Source organism: Lingula anatina, chromosome 1, assembly GCF_051362555.1.
Source record: "Lingula anatina isolate TDL-2025a chromosome 1, LinAna3.0, whole genome shotgun sequence".
Taxonomy (NCBI): Eukaryota; Metazoa; Brachiopoda; class Lingulata; order Lingulida; family Lingulidae; genus Lingula; species Lingula anatina.
Window position 1 is genome coordinate 63246471 of NC_141767.1, and position 18974 is coordinate 63265444.

At 36.7% G+C, this 18974-nt stretch overlaps 3 protein-coding genes across 3 annotated transcripts; 1 reads left to right on the forward strand and 2 right to left on the reverse strand.

Annotated features, from left to right (window-relative positions):
* The first annotated feature begins 44 nt into the window (after positions 1–44).
* Positions 45–7132, forward strand: LOC106152621 (large ribosomal subunit protein uL22). Its single transcript, XM_087002683.1, has 7 exons — positions 45–74; positions 912–961; positions 1125–1165; positions 1975–2109; positions 3423–3521; positions 3666–3762; positions 6915–7132. The coding sequence occupies exons 2-7, from the start codon at positions 922–924 to the stop codon at positions 7055–7057; spliced, it is 555 nt and encodes a 184-aa protein (XP_086858809.1). The 5' UTR covers positions 45–74; positions 912–921; the 3' UTR covers positions 7058–7132.
* Positions 6619–13807, reverse strand: LOC106152620 (uncharacterized). Its single transcript, XM_013526275.2, has 2 exons — positions 13617–13807; positions 6619–10177 (listed from the first exon to the last, which is right to left on the reverse strand). Exon 2 carries the CDS (start codon positions 10175–10177, stop codon positions 7958–7960), a length of 2220 nt encoding a protein of 739 aa, XP_013381729.2. The 5' UTR covers positions 13617–13807; the 3' UTR covers positions 6619–7957.
* Positions 13808–14909: 1102 nt separating this feature from the next.
* Positions 14910–16042, reverse strand: LOC106152572 (uncharacterized). The gene is made up of 2 exons (XM_013526198.2): positions 15818–16042; positions 14910–15535 (listed from the first exon to the last, which is right to left on the reverse strand). Exons 1-2 carry the CDS (start codon positions 15968–15970, stop codon positions 15083–15085), a joined length of 606 nt encoding a protein of 201 aa, XP_013381652.1. The 5' UTR covers positions 15971–16042; the 3' UTR covers positions 14910–15082.
* Positions 16043–18974: the final 2932 nt, after the last annotated feature.

Consider the following 18974-nt stretch of genomic DNA (forward strand, 5'->3'; position numbering starts at 1 on the left):
TTACGCGTGAAGATACGAGATTAATTTGCTTCCCACAATGCCTCTCACTTTCTCTTTTCCGGTTAGCGAGCAAGGTAATGGCCGAATATGAATATGGTTGCATCAAAATCGACCTCATCAATTGCCAGCCATAGCAATAAAAGTGAATTGGCTTTATTTTTCATATTGCAGACGGTCATTATGATGTTTTCTGAATACAATTTTGTTAAACACAGACGGATTAAAGTCACTAGCCGTCGACAGACACTAGTGCTATTTTGCCATAATTTTGTGCTTGTTACTAAATTATTTCAGCCGTGCTTAAGTTCTGACACACGAATCACCTCATTTTAATGCGCTGTGCCCACAAGGTCCTCAACTTTTCGAAAGGTTTTTTTGATGTGCCACATTACAAACCCTAGCAAAATTAGCATGTGATTGAAGTTCAAGACTTGTAAACTTAAGGCTGAAAGCAGACTGAACTTGTCATTTTTTGTTTCTTTTTACTGATTCTCATATCGAGAAAATAATTATTGGAATGTGAACTTGATTATGTGGTATATAATGATTTCACCAGACTGAAATATACTGACAGTCAATGAAGACTTATCATTTATTTATCAAATAATATTTTAAGTTCCTTTGGCACATTAGGAAAATAACAGTTTCCATGTGAAATATGAAATAGTGGTCGGCCCACTCTCTTATGACCAAACAAGTGCATTCGTACTCATATGGTTGGAATTGATTCTTGGTTAAAAAGTACAAGAAAGTTTTCTGATGCGTTTTCATTGACTGTCAGTATATATTGAGGAAGAGCATATACCATCTAGTGAACAACAAATGAAGAAAAGCTGGATAATATTCTGTTTATAGACCAATGCAAAGCAATTCATTTTTACAATGTCATAATCTTTTGTTATATCTTTTAGTGCCAGCAGGATGGTTCGCTACTCACTGGACCCTGAGAATCCGACAAAGTGTAAGTACAGTTAATTTTAATAAACAAAATTTGTCAAATACTAGTATATGTTTTACAAGCAAAATAGTTTGAAGTAAGTGGAGACATGTCATCATTTTCAGAAATATATATAGTTTTGTTGCAAATGAGTATTAACTTACTATATGTTACATTTCATTTACAGCTGCAAAGGCAAAGGGTTCTCATCTCCGGGTTCACTTTAAGGTTAGTTAACATGCTATGTACTGCCTTTTGGGTAATAAATCTTCAGTGTTCAGTGACTAAATTAATTAACACATAAATGTCATCTTACGGGTGATGTCATAATTGCAATTTTGGGGTAAAAACTGAAATATCAGTTTCTCAAATTTCTCTTTTGCCTGAGCACCCATGATCACCATTTCAACGCTGATTTAATGACACCATTCAGTACTCCAAAACCCTGCCAGCAATTTCTCTTAAAAGTCTTTGTGCAGATTTTATTGTTGATAAAGCTAAATAATATCTTTGTTTAATGAAAATCTATAATTAGGGGCTCGTAACTCCGTAACAGAAGACAACCAAAATGATGGCATAGGATTGTAGCCTATACAGTCCTGGTAAACTGCCAATGATTGTGATAAAACTTTGTTCAGGGATTAAGTTGCTCTCTATGCCGACTGTTATCTTACCTCAAAATAGAAAGGTGTTAAATTGACAAATAAAGTTTTGAGTTGCCTGTGCTGAAACATTGCAATAAAAAATATGTAAACGCCGACATTTTATATTTTCAAGGGATTTTTCATTGTTTTAAATCGGCACAAAGATAGATGCAGTATTAATTAATGAGGAAAAAACTCCTTATGGATATCTGGATGATAGTAAAGGGTTACAATATTCTCAAATAATGTTCTTATTTTTTCAATTAAGAAGAGTGTATATCTTTCCTTCACCACAAAGTGTGCAGATGTTTTTTTATAAGTAAAGCAATTTGTAAAACATTTTGTACAGATGAAGGTATCATTTGAAGTTGTGCTATTGTTCTCTTCAAATAGAATACCCGTGAAACTGCCCAAGCCATTAAAAGGATGCACTTGAGGAGGGCTATCCGCTATTTGAAGAATGTGGTAGAGAAAAAGGAGATCATTCCCTTCAGAAGGTTCAATGGTGGCGTTGGAAGACATGCTCAGGTACATATAATTGTATACATGAATATGATTAATTGTTTCTTAAAGTGCATTAGACCTTTATATATAATAAATTTTCATGTTAACAATTTTCTCAAAATAACTAACTTAAGGCATACCCTATCAAAAACTGTTGAGAAAATAAAGATCCATTAAGCCAATTTTAAAGGTTTAATTAAAATTTTGGGCAGCCTCGTCCAATTTTGCCAACTTCCATCTCCAATTGTGGTCCATTATTGCATACATGTTAAACTAAGAATGTATTACCAAGAATAGTCAACCAAAAACAGCACTGAAAAGTGCACTTGCAAGAGGATTTATACTCCGGTGTAAGGTGTAAAGTGATTAAATAGAAGTTTGAAAAAGGTCCAGTGTGCTGATACTATGCAAGCCAATTAGGAGCTATAAATGGGATCCCATCAGAGCAAGGCTTTTCCCAGCAAACTATCCAGCTGTCATTTGGACGGCCCCAGTATCACTCGATGGCCTCTATTTTCAGACTGCTGGACGGCTTATGAATTTAAAAAAAATTATGGCTTTGACTCACTGAAATTTTGTTGGAAATTACAGGTAATTTTGAACGGCCTGTATGGCCAATTCTCGGAAAAGCCCTGCATCAGAGCCAATTGATGCCTCTCACTCACATGTACACTCGGTTATGGAGTGCAAGTACAGTTGCAGTTTAGAGGTGTTTAGTGTGGATGTGCTTTTTGATGTAAAGTAGAGCAGAGTTAGGGCACCAAAATTGAATGCTTGCATGTCACAGCCTTTTTTTTTTTTTTTTTAAGCATCACTGTCTCTAATGTATCAGCAAATGCAAGAATTTAAATTCGAATTTTAGTTGAAGGCCATTGGAATAGAGGAAATTCCAATAGATTTACACAAAAACTTTTAGGTGAAGAAGTCATGGAGAAAAATTAATTTTGTTTATTTAACTTTTTAAACTTAATTAAAGATTGCAATAAAGGGAAATTTCTGCAAAGATACATCATTTCAAAGTTCAGTTAAACTTAGGTGATACTGATAACGATTCATGATTTTAAACTTAATCTATATTAAATAGAATCACATTGCACCTTGGTGTGTAGAAGTCATTTGTATTTCAAATCCCAATTGGTTTGATATTTATATGCAACAGTAGGAAATTGGCCAGACAAGAGATGAGCACATACCAAAGTTAAAATACACTAATAGCGTTGGTTAAGTAGCAAAATTTTTCACATTTGATGTCATAATAAACATCAATTCTAACGTAATTATAGATTTTTTTCCTGTATTACCTTTACAATCCATAAAAATTAATTATTTTTATTCAGGCCAAGCAGTTTGGAAGCACTCAGGGTCGCTGGCCTAAAAAGAGTGCTGAATTTCTGCTGCAGCTGTTGAAGAATGCTGAGAGCAATGCTGAATTCAAGGTACATTTTTCACCAGTGGTAACCAGAAGAGGGTTAACAGATTTCATTTTGTACTGGTTTAAATTATAGGATAAAGGCATTCTTAAACGACTTCTGTGTTTGGAGTGATATTACTTTGTTGATGGCGTATATAAAATTTTTTAGGGGTTAGACACAGATCATCTGGTTGTTGAGCATATCCAGGTGAACCGTGCCCCACAGATGAGGCGTAGAACATACAGAGCTCATGGTCGCATTAATCGTAAGTAGCAGTGAATGCATACTTTGTGAGCTGGAAATGCATGCACACGCACACATTCTTTTTATGCCATCACCTGCGTCTGTCGTCGCCGTGCACTTTCCTTGTAAACACGATAAGTGGAGGGCAGTTTTACTTTTTGGTTTCATATTTACAGAGCTGATGAATATTCATAAAACGCAGGTCAAGTTCGAAAATCAGCATGATCGGGCCATTATTGTAGAAGTTATGCTGTTTTTTCACTTTTCAGCATATATGCAGCCCCGTCAAAACATTTTTAGGAAAACCATTAGGCCTGTTGTCATGAAACTCACAGGAGTAATCAATCTTACTAAAACACAGGTCAAGTTTGAAAATAGGCATGATCGGGCCACTATTTTAGTAGTTATGCTGTTTTTTCATTTTTCAGCATATATGCACACTGTAAACACAATATAAGAAAAACAGATAGGCCAATTGTCATTAAACTCATAGGAGTGGTCAATCTTACTAAAACGCAGGTTCAGTTCGAAAATCAGCATAATCGGGGCATTATTTTAGAAGTTATGCTGTTTTTTCACATTTCCTCAGATTCAACTCTTAGGCATGTAAACAGTCTCATTATTGAACTAATAAGATATGTAAAAGTGTTTGTTTGGCATTTCCTGCATCCTTACAACATTGTTAGTTGATTATGTAAAAATGATGGTAAACTTGTTATCGTGTATTGTGTAATAAAGTGTCAAAAATGGAATTAAACTCATATCATTGAAGTTTGTCAGATTCAATCATTCACTATGTTCAAGATCTCAGTATGAAGGAAATTCGACATTTAACACTATTCTATTGATATTTTTCCCATCTCATCAATTTTCTTAGTTGATCGTATAAAAATGGCAGTAACCTGTTAATTTTGTTTTATGTTAAAAAATTGTTAAAAATGAAAAAAAAAAAAAAACATTTCAGAACAGTGCTGTCTTGTTTACATTTTGGCATTTTCAAGTTGTGATTTTGAAGTTCCATGGGCCTGAATACCTTTGCTAGTCACATTTTCTGAATATCCATGATACTAATATTTTGTTATTAAAAATTGATGGTCATTATGCTGTTAAACATTATGTAATATTGCATCAAAATTTGAAAAAAAAACTATTTGGGGCACTTCTCCCATGATGACCATTTCAGAAAAACCATGTCACTTACTGTTCTCAAACAATACAATAAATATGTACAGATGTGTCTGTACATATCGCCATCACCTGCGTCTGTCGTCGCCTTCACTGTCGCCGTCGCCGTCGCTGTGCACTTTCATTGTAAACACGATAAGTGGAAGGCAGTTTTACTTTTTGGCTGTATATTTACAGAGCTGATGAATATTCATAAAACGCAGGTCAAGTTCGAAAATCGGCATATCGGGCCACTATTTTAGTAGTTGTGCTTTTTTTTTCACTTTTCAGCATATATGCAACACTGTAAACACATTATAAGAAAAACAGGCCAATTGTCATTAAACTCACAGGAGTGGTCATTCCTGCTAAAATGCAGGTTGAGTTAAAAAATCAGCATGATCGGGCCATTATTTTAAAGAAATGCTGTTATTTCACATTTCCTCAGATTCAATTCTTAGGCATGTTAACAGTTTCATTATTTAATTAATAAGATACGTAAAAGTGTTTGTTTGGCATTTCCTGCATCTTTACAACATTATTAAATGATTATGTAAAAATGATGGTAAACTTGTTATCGTGTTATTGTGTAATAAAGTTTCAAAAATGGAAATAAACTTATATCATTGCAGTTTGTCAGATTCAAACATTCAGTATGTTCAGAATCTCAGAATGGAAGAAATTGGACATTTAACACTATTCTATTGATATTTTTCCCATCTCATCAATTTTCTTAGTTGATCATATAAAAACGGTAGTAAACTGTTAATTTTGTTTTATGTTAGAAATTGTTAAAACTGGAAAAAAAAACATTTCAGAACATTGCTGTCTTGTTTACATTTTGGCATTTTCAAGTTGTGACTTTGAAGTTCCATGGGCCTGAAGACCTTTGCTAGTCACATTTTCTGAATATCCATAATACTTATATTTTATTGTTAAAATTGATGGTCATTATGCTGTTAAACATTATGAAATACATCATCAAATTTTGAAAAAAAAAAAACTATTTTGGGCACTGCTCCCATGATGACCATTTAAAAACCATGTCACTTACTGTTCTCAAACTTACAGGAAAGAAACATGGGACTAAAATACAGCTTTAGTAGGCAATGCAGTCTGTTTGGTAATTCTTACTGCCAGTTAAACGTTTTTTTTTTGTGAAAATTTAATTTTTCACATATTGGCATTTTCAAGGTGTGACTTTGAATTTCCATGGGCTTGATGACCCATGCTAGTCACATTTTCTGAAAATCCATGATACGTATATTTTATTATTAAAAATTGACGGTCATTATGCTGTTAACCATTATGTAATATGGCATCAGAATAGAAGAAAACGCAATTTTGGGTGCTGCTGCCATGATGACCATTATGGGAAAACCATGTTACTTATGATTGCCAAACTTTCAAAAAAGAAATACAGGACTAAAATGCAGCCTGAGTTGGAGAAGCAGTCTAATTGGCTTCTTTTTCTGGAAGTTATACATTTTCAAAGTGTGAACTTGTTACACATTTTACTTACATTGGTATTACCTGTTGAGCATAATTAAAATTTGATGTTGAATTTGCAGTTTAACATAATGTACTTTTGCATCAGAATTGACATTAGCCTATTTTGTGCATAGTTATTTCCTGTTTTTTGTCTGTACATTTGACAGCTTTGCTGCCTTGTTCACATATTGAAAATTAAAATGAGTACTAATACCTTTTCGGATCCATGCAATATGTTGCAGGTCACTTTATTTTAAATGAAGAATAACTTCTGTTTAGATTGTTTCCTGTTTTGTGTTGAAAATGAAAGAAAATTGATAGACAGTTGCTAGTGCTTATGATAACAATCGGATAGTAGCTTGTTTATTTGAAACAAATCGCCAGCTACACTGAATTTTTTCTGACAGGCATTTTGTACTCGCCATCAGATGGTTTTCATTTTTCTGAAAGTATCTCTTTTTGGCCTGGATAAATATATGCCATAGCTTTATGTTAAACTTGTTTTTCTGACATTTTCAGCTTACATGAGCAGTCCATGCCACATTGAGGTTATTTTGGCTGAGCGTGAGCAGGCAGTAGCCAAGACAGCAGAAGAAGAAACCACGAAAAAGAAGGAATCTAAAAAGAAGTTAAAGAAGCAAAAAATGATGATGAGAGACTAAATACATGAGATGTAAATAATGAACACCAAGAGACTTTTCCTAAAAAGAAATAAAATAAGATTCATGGAAGCAAGATTTTGGTTGTTGAGTGGTTTGTTATTTACAGACACTTTTGCATTCTGTTTATGTGCCATCTGACATTCTTTTTGACCTCCTAACTGCCAGCCCATATTTTTGTTTCAAAACTTACTTGGCGGATTTTATTTGATGAAAACGCAGTTTTAATATTTGAATTATCAGAATTGGCAAATTGTCACTTTAAGTAAAGAATTTTTTAGCTCCTTGCAGTCCTGTTGTCCAATGTTTTCTTGTATCCAATGTTCGCCGTTTTAGGTAGTCTTGAAGGGAGCGCAGGCGTTCAAAGTATAACGGTTGGGAAGTGCCTTTTTTATTGCGAAAGTATTACAGTCATCTGTAAAATTGTTTGGATGTCAAAATGGTGAAACGTCAGCCTCGTTGAGTTCCTTACACGCACCTTTTAAATGTCTGTCCATTTGGCCTTAATTTTGTTAAAACTCGTGCATAATTTATACTTTGAATGCTTAGACCATTGAGACAAATTGGTATAATACTGGGATTTTGAGTTTAAACCTTTATAATCGAGTGACGTGACACGTTTCGACTCGTGGGCTCGAGCAAAACCACCAACTTGCATATTTTTGTCCCTTTGCATTTGCACAATTTATTTCATCTCTGTAAGATGGCAGTAAGCGGTTTCTACAGTTTGCTGACATTTGAAGTAATTGCATGGGCTACAGCCAAAGTGAAACGTCGATAAATTGAGCGACTCGCAACTGACCGATTTCCACTTTAATTATCTAAAGAAAGAAAGATATATATATATATATATATATATATATATATATAATGGATTCTCCTATCATTAAATGAAAGAAAAAATTAGTTTAACTTTACAATAGTTGGAACAACAGAAACCATCATGCGCCATGTACTTTTAGTCTTGGTCGGTATTGGAGCGGGCCTCCCAGTTTCATTATCTCCCGTCAACAGCCACGCTTTACTGGGGTCGGGGGTGAATGAGAATAGTACGGTGTGAAATGCAGCCTCCCTGACATCGTCGGGTCTCCAAGCAACAAGATGAGTCGGTGTGCCGCTCCTTGTTCCAAACACGTATATATAAGCAGTGGGGTCTTCTCTGATTGTCTGCAGAAAGACTTTATCGCCGGCATGGTGGAATAGACTTTTGAAAGCCCGAAAAACGTCTTTCTTTTCAAAATCTACAGCTTTAGAGCCAGTTAATCCACTGCGGCAAAACAAGGTGTCACAATCTTCAGTATTCGCATAAAAGAACCACGTAGCCCTTTCCACTCCAAGCCGCGTCAGTATTAGTAGCCCTCGGACACCATAAATGGCTTGGGCTTCGTTTGAAACGCACTCAGATGTTGCACAAATTTCACCAAGGCCTGGTGCATCCCAGCCCCATTCGGTGACCCAGACTGGTTTTCCATGCAGGTTTGCATCCCGCCACCTAAGCACGTTACGGATACCATTGAATGTACTGTCTGGGTGTTCTGGGTGGACTGCAGTGCGGACCCCATCGTTCCGATGGTGAAAACTGTAATGATGGGAATTTAAGACATCGATGAATGGCGCTGAAATTTCTGGAATGTGGTTTCCCATGTAATTGGAAGTGCTGACGGGATCGTCGGCCTGAAAGGCTGCTGGAAGGAAAGTCATCTGAGGATCAGCAGCTTTAGAACCTTCAGAGAAGCCACGAAGAATTTCACGATAAAGATCTGCAGGGTATTTCCATGGTTCGTTCCCAGCCTCCATGGCTGCGATCAATCCATTGCCGTGTGTAGGACCAAAATGACGAGCGTAAGCATAACTGAAATTATACCCAGCAGTGTATGGGTCATCCCATTTACTTGAAGGGATTGAGCCGAATTGGACGGAGCCATGAACGGTTAACCCAGCATCAACCCATGCCTGATACTCTTTGTCCCAGTTAAGCCACCAGTGTGCCTCGGTTCCTTTGCCATTGGCCATTTTTCCATAGTCTGGGATATGATCAGGATCGGTGACGTCCCAGTTCAAATTGTGGTAATTCCGTGCGTGAGATGAAACCTCGGCGTACAGATTTGGCCCTTTCGTAGCAGGCAGTAAATAACTGTAAGACTTAGTCCCCCAGCCCCAAATTCCATTAACTCCAAAGGTGTTTCTTAAAGTATTATTTTGCTGAGTTGTATTTGGCATAGAACCAAAGACACCGTTATAGTCATATGCTTTTATTTCCCAAACGTAAACTTTTTTCACGTCTCCCTCTTCGACCTCGTGTCTAACTCCAATGTATCTTATGTTCTGAGGAGATGATAGTCGGGTATAAACAGGTTTCAGTGCATTCGGGTCGAGATTGGCTACTTTTGTCCACTCCACGCCATCTTGAGACACGAGAAGGGAGGTTGCTAGTGCATTACCCCCGGCCCAGTGTTTAGTATTTATAACGCTGACTTCTTTTAGGGACCCCATATCAATCCAAGCCATTTCATAGCAGGGCTTACTCATAGCTGCAATTTCAGTCAATGTGAAGGTTTTATTGGAAACCAACTCAATGGCTGAGAGAAGGATGTTTGGATCAGGGATCACCTCGATAAGTTTGTAATTATCTTCTGGTGTCAGCGTTGCTATGGCAACTCTTCCTGTAGATGTTATGGCATTGACAGTCACCGTGGATCCACTACCGTAGATACCTTTTATGGTAAGAATTCTCAGTCTAACTGTACTGCATAGCCGAACAGTGAAGCCAGCCACACCAATAGCATTTGTCTTAACCTGTAGGCCAGTGTAGTGAGAGTCATCGGTTGCGCTATTTATTGAAGTTCCCGAAAGATCACCAGTGACGCTACATTTTTGTAAGGCACAGGCATTATATAGAGCGTTCAAATCTGGCCGAGATGTAAAACCACGAGGAAAGCAACTACCAGATTGCCAATGAGTTTGATCATCGCCGTCCATTATTTTATCGGCTCGAGACGGATTCGACGTTGTGTGAGGAGTTCCGCCGGCCGTCAGCGAGGGAACATAACCGGCGTCTGGGTTCCAGGACGCTACTATAGGAGACGCGACCATAATGTAGATAAAAACTAGAGCTCTGTTCATCTGAAATAAAAAAAATATGAAGATGATTAAGTGGTATGACTGGTATGTCACACTGAATCAATATATCATAATGAATATTTTGTCCCGTTTGCCATCCACAATATTATTGTGTTTTCATGCATATTATGTTTATTCCCCAATAGTCTACGACATGTGCGTTATTTCAAATTCAAATATGCAACAATGATAGAGCCTCATAATTATACATTTGAAATAATTATTTGCACTAACTGAAATACGTAGAACCATTTAATGCAAAAATCCCGTATCAGTATGTATGAATAACAAAAGATCGATAAAAAAATTCTCTGGCATATACAGCATTTCCGAGAAATGTTTTATGCCTTCATTTCTGCTCTCTGATTACGTACACTATAGCTCACAGTGCTCTGGGATTATTGGCCCTGAATATTCGTTTATGCTTCGGCTCTCTTTGTCTCAAAAACAACAGTTTTAAATACCGGTGCACCACAGGGAAGCGTCCTTTCACCTTGTCTTTACTCCCTTTTTACTTATAGACTATTATGATTGTACTAGTGTAAGCGACGGGGCTTTTCTAATGAAATTTGCGGATGATACTACGCTTGTGAGGCTAGTTACTGATAATGACGAGTAGAGTACATATAGAGAATCTGTTAAGTCGGTGGTAAGGTGGTGCGAGAGTAATGATCTTATTTTGAACGCTAAAACCAAAGAAATGATAGTGGATTTTAGAAGAAACCAGAATGTAAAGGCACCACTCACCATTGGTAATGTTAAAGTAGGGTAGAGGAATTTAAACTATTTGGTATACACCTGAATAGTAAATTGAATTGGAAAGATAACACCGCGAAGAATGTTAAGAAAGAACGGCAAAGACTGTATTTTTTAAGGTCACTGAGAACTTTTACTGATAACGTGCCTATTTTAGTCAACTTTTACAGGTGCGTCATAGAAAGCATCCCGGCGTATGGAATTTTGATATGGTATAGTGGAACAACTGGGGAGGAAATAAACTATCCATCGTTGTAAAAACTGCACGTAAGATTATCAGGCAGGATCTACCTAAGCTGGATGATATTTTTAAAGACAGAATGGAGAAAAGAACTGTTAAGACCATGGAAAACTCTTATCATCCTGCACCATCACTTTTTACGTTTTTGCCAAGCAATAGCAGACTTTTAACTTTTAAAGGCAGCAAACGCTTTTTAAACAGCTTTGTCCAAGTGCAGTGACGCATTTTAATTTGATCTCAAAACCAAATTCTTAATTTATCTATTGTATTACTTTTAGTCTGCTCCAAAAGGAAAATGATTTCCGATTTTTAGAATTGGCTAAATAAACTCTTATCTTATCTTATCTTATCTTATCTTATCTTATCTTAGATGTTACATTTATCAACTACAAATCTGGATATTATGAAATTTGAGAATTTTTATCGTGGCTATTGCAAGTGATATCAAAGAGTCATTAAAAGTAATGGCAATACTTTTATCCACTAGATCCCTTTATTAAGTTCCAGACCCCTTGATACATTAAAAAAATGACCCTTTTGAATAAACCTCCCAGAAGCTGGTCACTACGGGCTCCCATCTTTTAATCACACGATCTTTAAACTGCTACAGAGATTCTCAGATTCTGGCCCTGCATACGGAAAAGAATGGAACGACTACATATTGCAATTTCGACAGTTTTATAATATGTTTCACTTAATTAAAAGATACATGATACAAATAAGGTTCAATCCAAGCTGCAGCCAAGACCTCCTCCCTCTATTCTAGTATTCCTTAATCAATCAAAATGTCAATCACATAAATCAAAAATTGGTTGGTAACTTTAAACTCAGGCCCGCCCAAACAAGGTGGACACAGACAAGGGCTCTATACGCTGTCTATATAATCTAAATTTAACTTATTACTGGGCTTGAAACAAGGACAGTAAAATTTGAACTTCTAAGATACTAATACCAATGTTTGAATATTATCATTTATGCATTGAAAAAAAACATTTAGATTTCAACTTCTAATGATTGAATTAATAATATGAAAATTATAAAATATTATTTACAAATTATTTCCCATTACTGTGGTCCCTTACACGCGTGTGCTTAATTCAATAAGTTCCAAGGTTGCGAAAACAGCGTGCACCATGTCTATTACTGGGCTCTCACTTGAAAAAAATCTCTATGCTGACGAACGCGGCATGGCCTTTTGATCATGGGTCACTTGAAGATGTGTGAACCTCAAATGTTAATTCTGTTATATTTAATTCGCTCACTCACTAGTCTGCCATTATTTGTGACCAACACTTCACTAAATTCTCCGAAATCTCGCCTGATTTTAAGCTAAGTCACAAAACATCGGAGTAACTCGGATGATTCCCTTTACTGAATTCACAGGCTTTTAGGCCTATATACATGCATGTCTAATGAAGGATTTCACCAAAGTACTTTTGCTGTAACCCGTTTGGTACACGTGCGAGTTCACACATGTTGATCCATGTAGATCTTGAAATTCAAAATTACATTCGTGGACCCTAATATAATACTGATAAGGTCTAACTGCCATCCGTGTCATGGATGTGCAGCCGTTTTGACAGTAATTGTAGTCCCAGGAATGGAAGTCGTGGGTCCCTCGTGTCTAGTACAGGTTAGGGTAAGGCTACTCTCTGGTCTGTTACAAAATTATTGTATCGCTCATACTTAAATTTTGCATACTATTTTAGAAACCCGTGATATCAGAGGGTAGGCTTAGGAGGAGTATTAGGGTTAGTACTTGGGAGAAATGGCACCTGTACAAATAAAAGTAATGGGGAACGGACTACGATTCCTAGTAGCCGCCTATAGCAGACTACCATTCCTGTCACAACGGTAGTTACAGTTGGGATAAAAGCTGGGACACGGAACCCGGAAAAAAGAGAAGTCCTGCGAGTAAATAGGCCGCTGAAACAGTTTGTTTATGAGTATATATAGTTCCTCTTTTCTAGTTCATTTATTTATTTATTTATTTTCATTGTTATTGACTGGCTTTTTCTACCCGTTGAGACCAAAATGACCGTCTATTTATCTACAGACATATCTGTGAATATCTGTGGAAAATCAATCTGTCGCCCTGGTAGAGGGTAGGCTTTTTCAAAGTTGTGAAGTCTGTAATTTAAATTATTTATGGTGATATACTTCTTTTTTGCGATGATAACCCACACATTGTTGTTAAAACAAACTAAATTATATTTTTTTTACGCCCGGCGAGTGTAAAATGATTTTTTGAAAAGCAAGGAGCCTGAATCTTTACTGCTCAGTCCTTTTCGTAAATAAATGGATAAGAAGCAAATATTATTGGCGCAAAACTTTATCTCAACTGTAAATTGTACCATATCTAGACATCGCAGCTTCCATGGTCAGTGCTATTGGATTTTTGACAGTTGGTAATGTTTTAATCATGACATATCTAAGCTCACTCACCTTGAAAGTTGCAGTAGAAATAACACGGGAGCTCTCAAAATTATTTCCGTGTTAGCTCCGTCAGTCGGAGGAAACGATTCATTGAGATCCGTGTAGTCTGGGCATTAAATAACCGTGGGACAGCTTGCGTGCACGATGATAATAATAATATGAAAATTGTCGTCACATTGACGCACCCTGTCCGGATGTAATACTTTGGCCCCGGGTAAACTGATATTGGGATTTGTATATTTAAAAGCAAGTGAAGTTCGCTACCAGGTGCCAGGCTTTGTCTCCGTCCTTTATATTTTGTTAGCTGTATGACACAGAAGTTTTAGAGGAAATGAGGTGCGGCAATGCCTTACCCTCACACCAGGATATATTCATATTGTTGTTAGTATCAAAAATGGTATGATCGGCACAATATCTCAAAGCCGGAAAAAATAAATGTCAGTCAAAGGTATACCCTTTGTAGAAAAATAAGTGCAAACGACTAGCCAATAAAAATAAAAGGATATGGTAAAAGTCATATTTTCATCCTGCGACTACTAGTTAGTCATATATATGTGTGTGTGTGTGTGTGTGTGTGTGTGTGAGTGAAACGTGTGCAAGATGTTACGTTTTGTTGTTACGTTGCAATAAAGTAATTTACCGTCCGTGCCGAAGCAAAGGGTCAAATTTCTTTGCCTTCAGCCGCTCTGTAATTGATGAGACACTCGTCGTACAATGTGCCAGGGAATAAATCTTTTCCTCATAGCTTTCTAACAGCTTCATCGAATTTCAATTATTTTCTAGACTTATTTTGCCAGGTAACTAGATTCCCTGCGAAAATTAGAAACTAATGACGTTAAACGAAAGCAGGAAAATACCGATCACTAATATAGTCCCGGTTCCGAACACCTAAAATCACCACAAGAGCCTGCTGGTTTATGTTAGATCCAAGTACAAATGTACTAGTTTGGATTGCTTTAGTTGTGCAGACATTCGATCAGTGATTGATGAACCTTAAAACTCAGTCTTGGCGTTTCTAAACAGAGCCATTTTCAGGTGAAAATTTGTAAATAAAAGTCAGTCAAACCTCCGACATGAGTATATACATACATATTTATATATGTACTAGTAACTCATTAAAATTTTCAATTCTCTTCTCTTATTTTTCTTACTTATGAATAACGTTCCTCATCGGTCACAACTAAGTGGATGAACTCGATACTGCATCAGACAGAAGTAATCAGTTCTTATTGTATAACTTTTTTTACAGCGATAAAGTGACTCAAAAGATGATATAATAACATAAAAGAAACAAAGACAAAATTGTAAGGAAATGATTTTATTTTACACGAGTTGATGAAATTAATGAATATATACAAATGGATGTTTACAGGACGAATTGCTTTTATCCGGCTCAAAATTTGCACTTTTACAAAATGCCACAGATCGCTCACATAACTCATTTAGTCAATGGTTCAAAAAGTCGTTTGTCAATTTTACTTCTTTGCAGCCTTCTTTGGGGATTTCTTTACTTTTGGCTTTGCTGCCTTCTTGGGTTTAGCAGCTTTAGGTTTGGCGGTTTTCTTTACTGCTGGCTTGGCCTTTTTGGGAGATTTCTTTGCTTTTTCTTTTTTGGCTTTAGGCTTGGTAGCTTTTTTAGGCTTAGCTGCCGCTGCCTTCTTAGGTTTCTTTGCGACCTTTGGTTTTTTGGCTGCAACTGGCTTCTTCTTCGCCGCACTTGCCTTCTTTTTCGGGGCAGCTTTTACATCTCCGAGCTTGAAGGAGCCCGATGCTCCCGTGCCCTTAGACTGTTTGAGTTTTCCGCTCTTGACACTCTGTTTCAGGGACATCTTTACACAATTGTTTACAACCACTGGATCGGAGCCCACGCCAGGGTGCTTGGCCATAATAGCTTTACAAATAGCTTGCCTGGAAGATCCAGATCTTTCCTGCAAAAATAAATTGATATAATATTATATGAGTATACAATATATACATTATCAACAAAACAGTACAATGATCCTTAGATCCCTTCACTGCACAGAACTTTTGGGCACGCCCATCACTTTTCTTTACTTTCCTTTATATCCTTGTATATCAAGTGCAAATAATGCTTGAAAGCACAAAAAATGAACCATTCAACAATGTCTTTTAAGCCTTATGCACAACCCATTGACGTGTTAAAAAACGTAACCCCTTCATAGAATAGTATTACGTATATGGTTACATACCTTTAGGTCTTGGATAGCCTCAACGATCATGTCAAAATATCTTGGGTGATTGGAGGGCTTCTTTGCCTTTTTCTTTGCAGCCTTTTTAGCTGGAGAAGCAGCCTTTGCTGGGGCTGCTGGAGCAGGTGCAGGGGTTGCAGCGGCATCAGACATCTTGCTAAAAAACCTATATTCTCACGTTTAAACAACAACGTTTTAAAAATCGAATGTCCTAATCTTAGTGCTACGTACGCACTTGAATATAATTGTATCGCGCGGACCTTGGAGAACACACCTCCGATAGCAGCACGCTTTGCAACAAAATGGCCACTATGTAGCAATGAATTGTGCTTGTTCGCTTTGATATTGTACCGCACTGAACAATACCGGAGCATAATGTGGGTCACGTAAAGAATACTTCTCAAAGACTATTGACCGTACTTTAGAGAAACTCAAAAGGTAAACTAAACTTTACTGAATTATAGGTCAAAATTGCTGAAAGAGTGAGGTGGGAGGTCTATCGAAAAACCAAAATTTCCACTTGCGAATGGAATTGTGAAGATACTCTGTTGCGCATTGGCTTAATTATGCGAATGACATAAATTTTAATGCCTCTTTGAGAGACTGTGAAAATGGCGCAGTTTGCGGTGGATATTGGAGGCTCGATTTTGCAAGGATAAGTTGGGGTAACTAGCACAGGACGATCACTTCCGCCATCTTGCATAGGAATTAACAGATACCCGAAATATAACTCATTTGAGATGAAATAAATGAATTTCAAGATTATAACGTTTTTGGTAGTTATTCTTTGAACAAACCACTTGCCTTTGGGCATCATTGGATAAACAATAGATGGTTCATTTGTGCAAAATCTCATGCAATAATTGAAGTCCATGACCCATTTTCAAAGGCAGTGTCATTCGACCTCAAGTAAGCTACGTACTTAAAGCCAAAATTATATCCACGCAAAACATGATATTTTTGGTGACTTAATACTTTAATACGTTTAACTGAAGCATGTAACTGATTAAAATGACATATGTGTTGTTGCTTATCAAGTTGGTTGTTTTATAGATCGATTTTTGTGTTATAATTATATGACTTGGACTTGAAAAGACGTCATGATTGACCTCTGAGAGTTCACAGAAAATATTGCTGCAACATTACAATGAAATTATCGAGATAAGAAGAGCTACGACAAGTAAGTGTTTATTCGGAAATTAATAAATGAAATACACATCGAGAAAATTGGACAGACGGATTTTTATTTAACTCCATCCTTATTTTAGGGGCATGAAAAGTATTACTAGTAATTATTCACATATAGCCTGTGGGAAGAACATGAGAATTACGTTTTGTGTGGAGCATAGCTACACTGTAGCTTAGTTTAAAATATATAAGGGACTTACAAATTTATTTGCAAATAAATAAATTAATAAATATAAATTTAAACCGTAATGGCAGTAGCGGATTTAGGAGTGGTGTCAGGGGGGTCCTCACCCCACCCCCCCTTCGATTTCTGAAATAAAATCACACTAATGATCCCCTTTTGAAATTAGAATTTTTACTAACTGAATCATAATTCTACACCGTACCAAATGGCACCGTTCGCCCTCTAAAATACAAAAAAAATTTCGGGGCCCTTCCGTGGGCCCCGAATCCCACGCCAAAGTGGGGGTTGGTGGTGGGGGGGGGGGGGGGGCGGCTTCTTTTCCGCGGCCTATCATTCCTAATCCCCCCCCGCCCACTTCAAATAACCCTGGATCCGCCCCTGAATAGTCATATTGTGGGGTTCACCGATAGCATTTTGCATTTTACATGCACAAAAAGAAAGAGGTGTTTGAGAAAACTATATTTTGAGTCGCACAGAAATAATATAATCACTTCAAATAGGTAGGTATTTACTTCTTTCACCAAGCTTGAAATGAAAGAGTGATTTTTCCCCAATTGCAAACAGGTTATAACAAGAAAAATCGCATTAACGTTGTGCCTGTACATATGTTTCGAACGTTCACATTCTTATAATATTTTTAATATGGGAAAAAATTGATGTAGGTATAGAAACTGATCTAAACATCAGCCTAGCCTTCAGAGAGGGAGAGGGGAGGTCACTTGGCAGAACCCCTCGAAAACAAAACGTTATCGATGATCCTTTTTTTATTTTTATTATTTATTTATCTATTCATTCATTTATTTATTTATTTATTTTTAGATATGTAATTAAAATAAGTATTCGGCCAGAAGGAAATCGGGTAAGCCGTGCATTTTTAACGGGTTTTTGTTTTAGTTGTGGAGAACCTGTCTCTAGCATCCGAGAAATAAGTCGCAGATTGTTACTGAAAGTTCCGCCGTTTTAAAATTTAAACTTTTCTTTTCACTGTTGCTGTTTTGCTGTCTTTGTAACAGAATCCGTCCATACAAAATTAAACACCCGCATTTTCAGTTCTAACTTCAATACGAGGGGTAGTTAAGAGTAAATGAATGATTCTCTCCTTAACATGCGTACCAAGTCTTATGACATTTATTTAGTAATGTTTTTGCACCAGCACCAATACAGGAAACTTACAAAGACAGGTGTGTGTAAATGCAAAAGCTTCTTTCAATCCAGTTTTTGCATGTTGTCTCTTGTTTCTTGAGCTAGGCCGTGACAGTTGGTCATTTATTTATTTATTTATTTATTTTTATAGTTTGCCTCTGTCTGTTGGTCTCCTCTTTCAGCTTCAAGTTATGATTTTTTCTTGGATGTTTTTCTCTCACTTATATTAGTTATGTACCTGAATTATCACCAAATGATGTACTTCTTATGCACGTTTTCGCCCACTCAGTTATTTATATAAGCCAACGGTAATATTTTTTACCTGGTGACAATGATTTAGCTTGGGTTTGGGACTATTCATAGGCTAATTCATCCGTTTAGATTCAATCCAACAACGACGATATGTCGCAAAACACGTGACGGTGAGTCATCGCAATCGTGCAGGAGAATTTTGCGTACATGATTACCAATGTTTAAATTGTTTTCTAAATAAAAACGAATCGCTATCACGGGTCTTATGAGTATAGGGCCTACAGAGCCAACTTGCATACAATTATATACTAGGTTCAGTGATAGGCTTCTTTATATCTTCCTTTTTAGTAAAATCTGAAAATAATATATTTCCATTGTAGAAGACCTTAC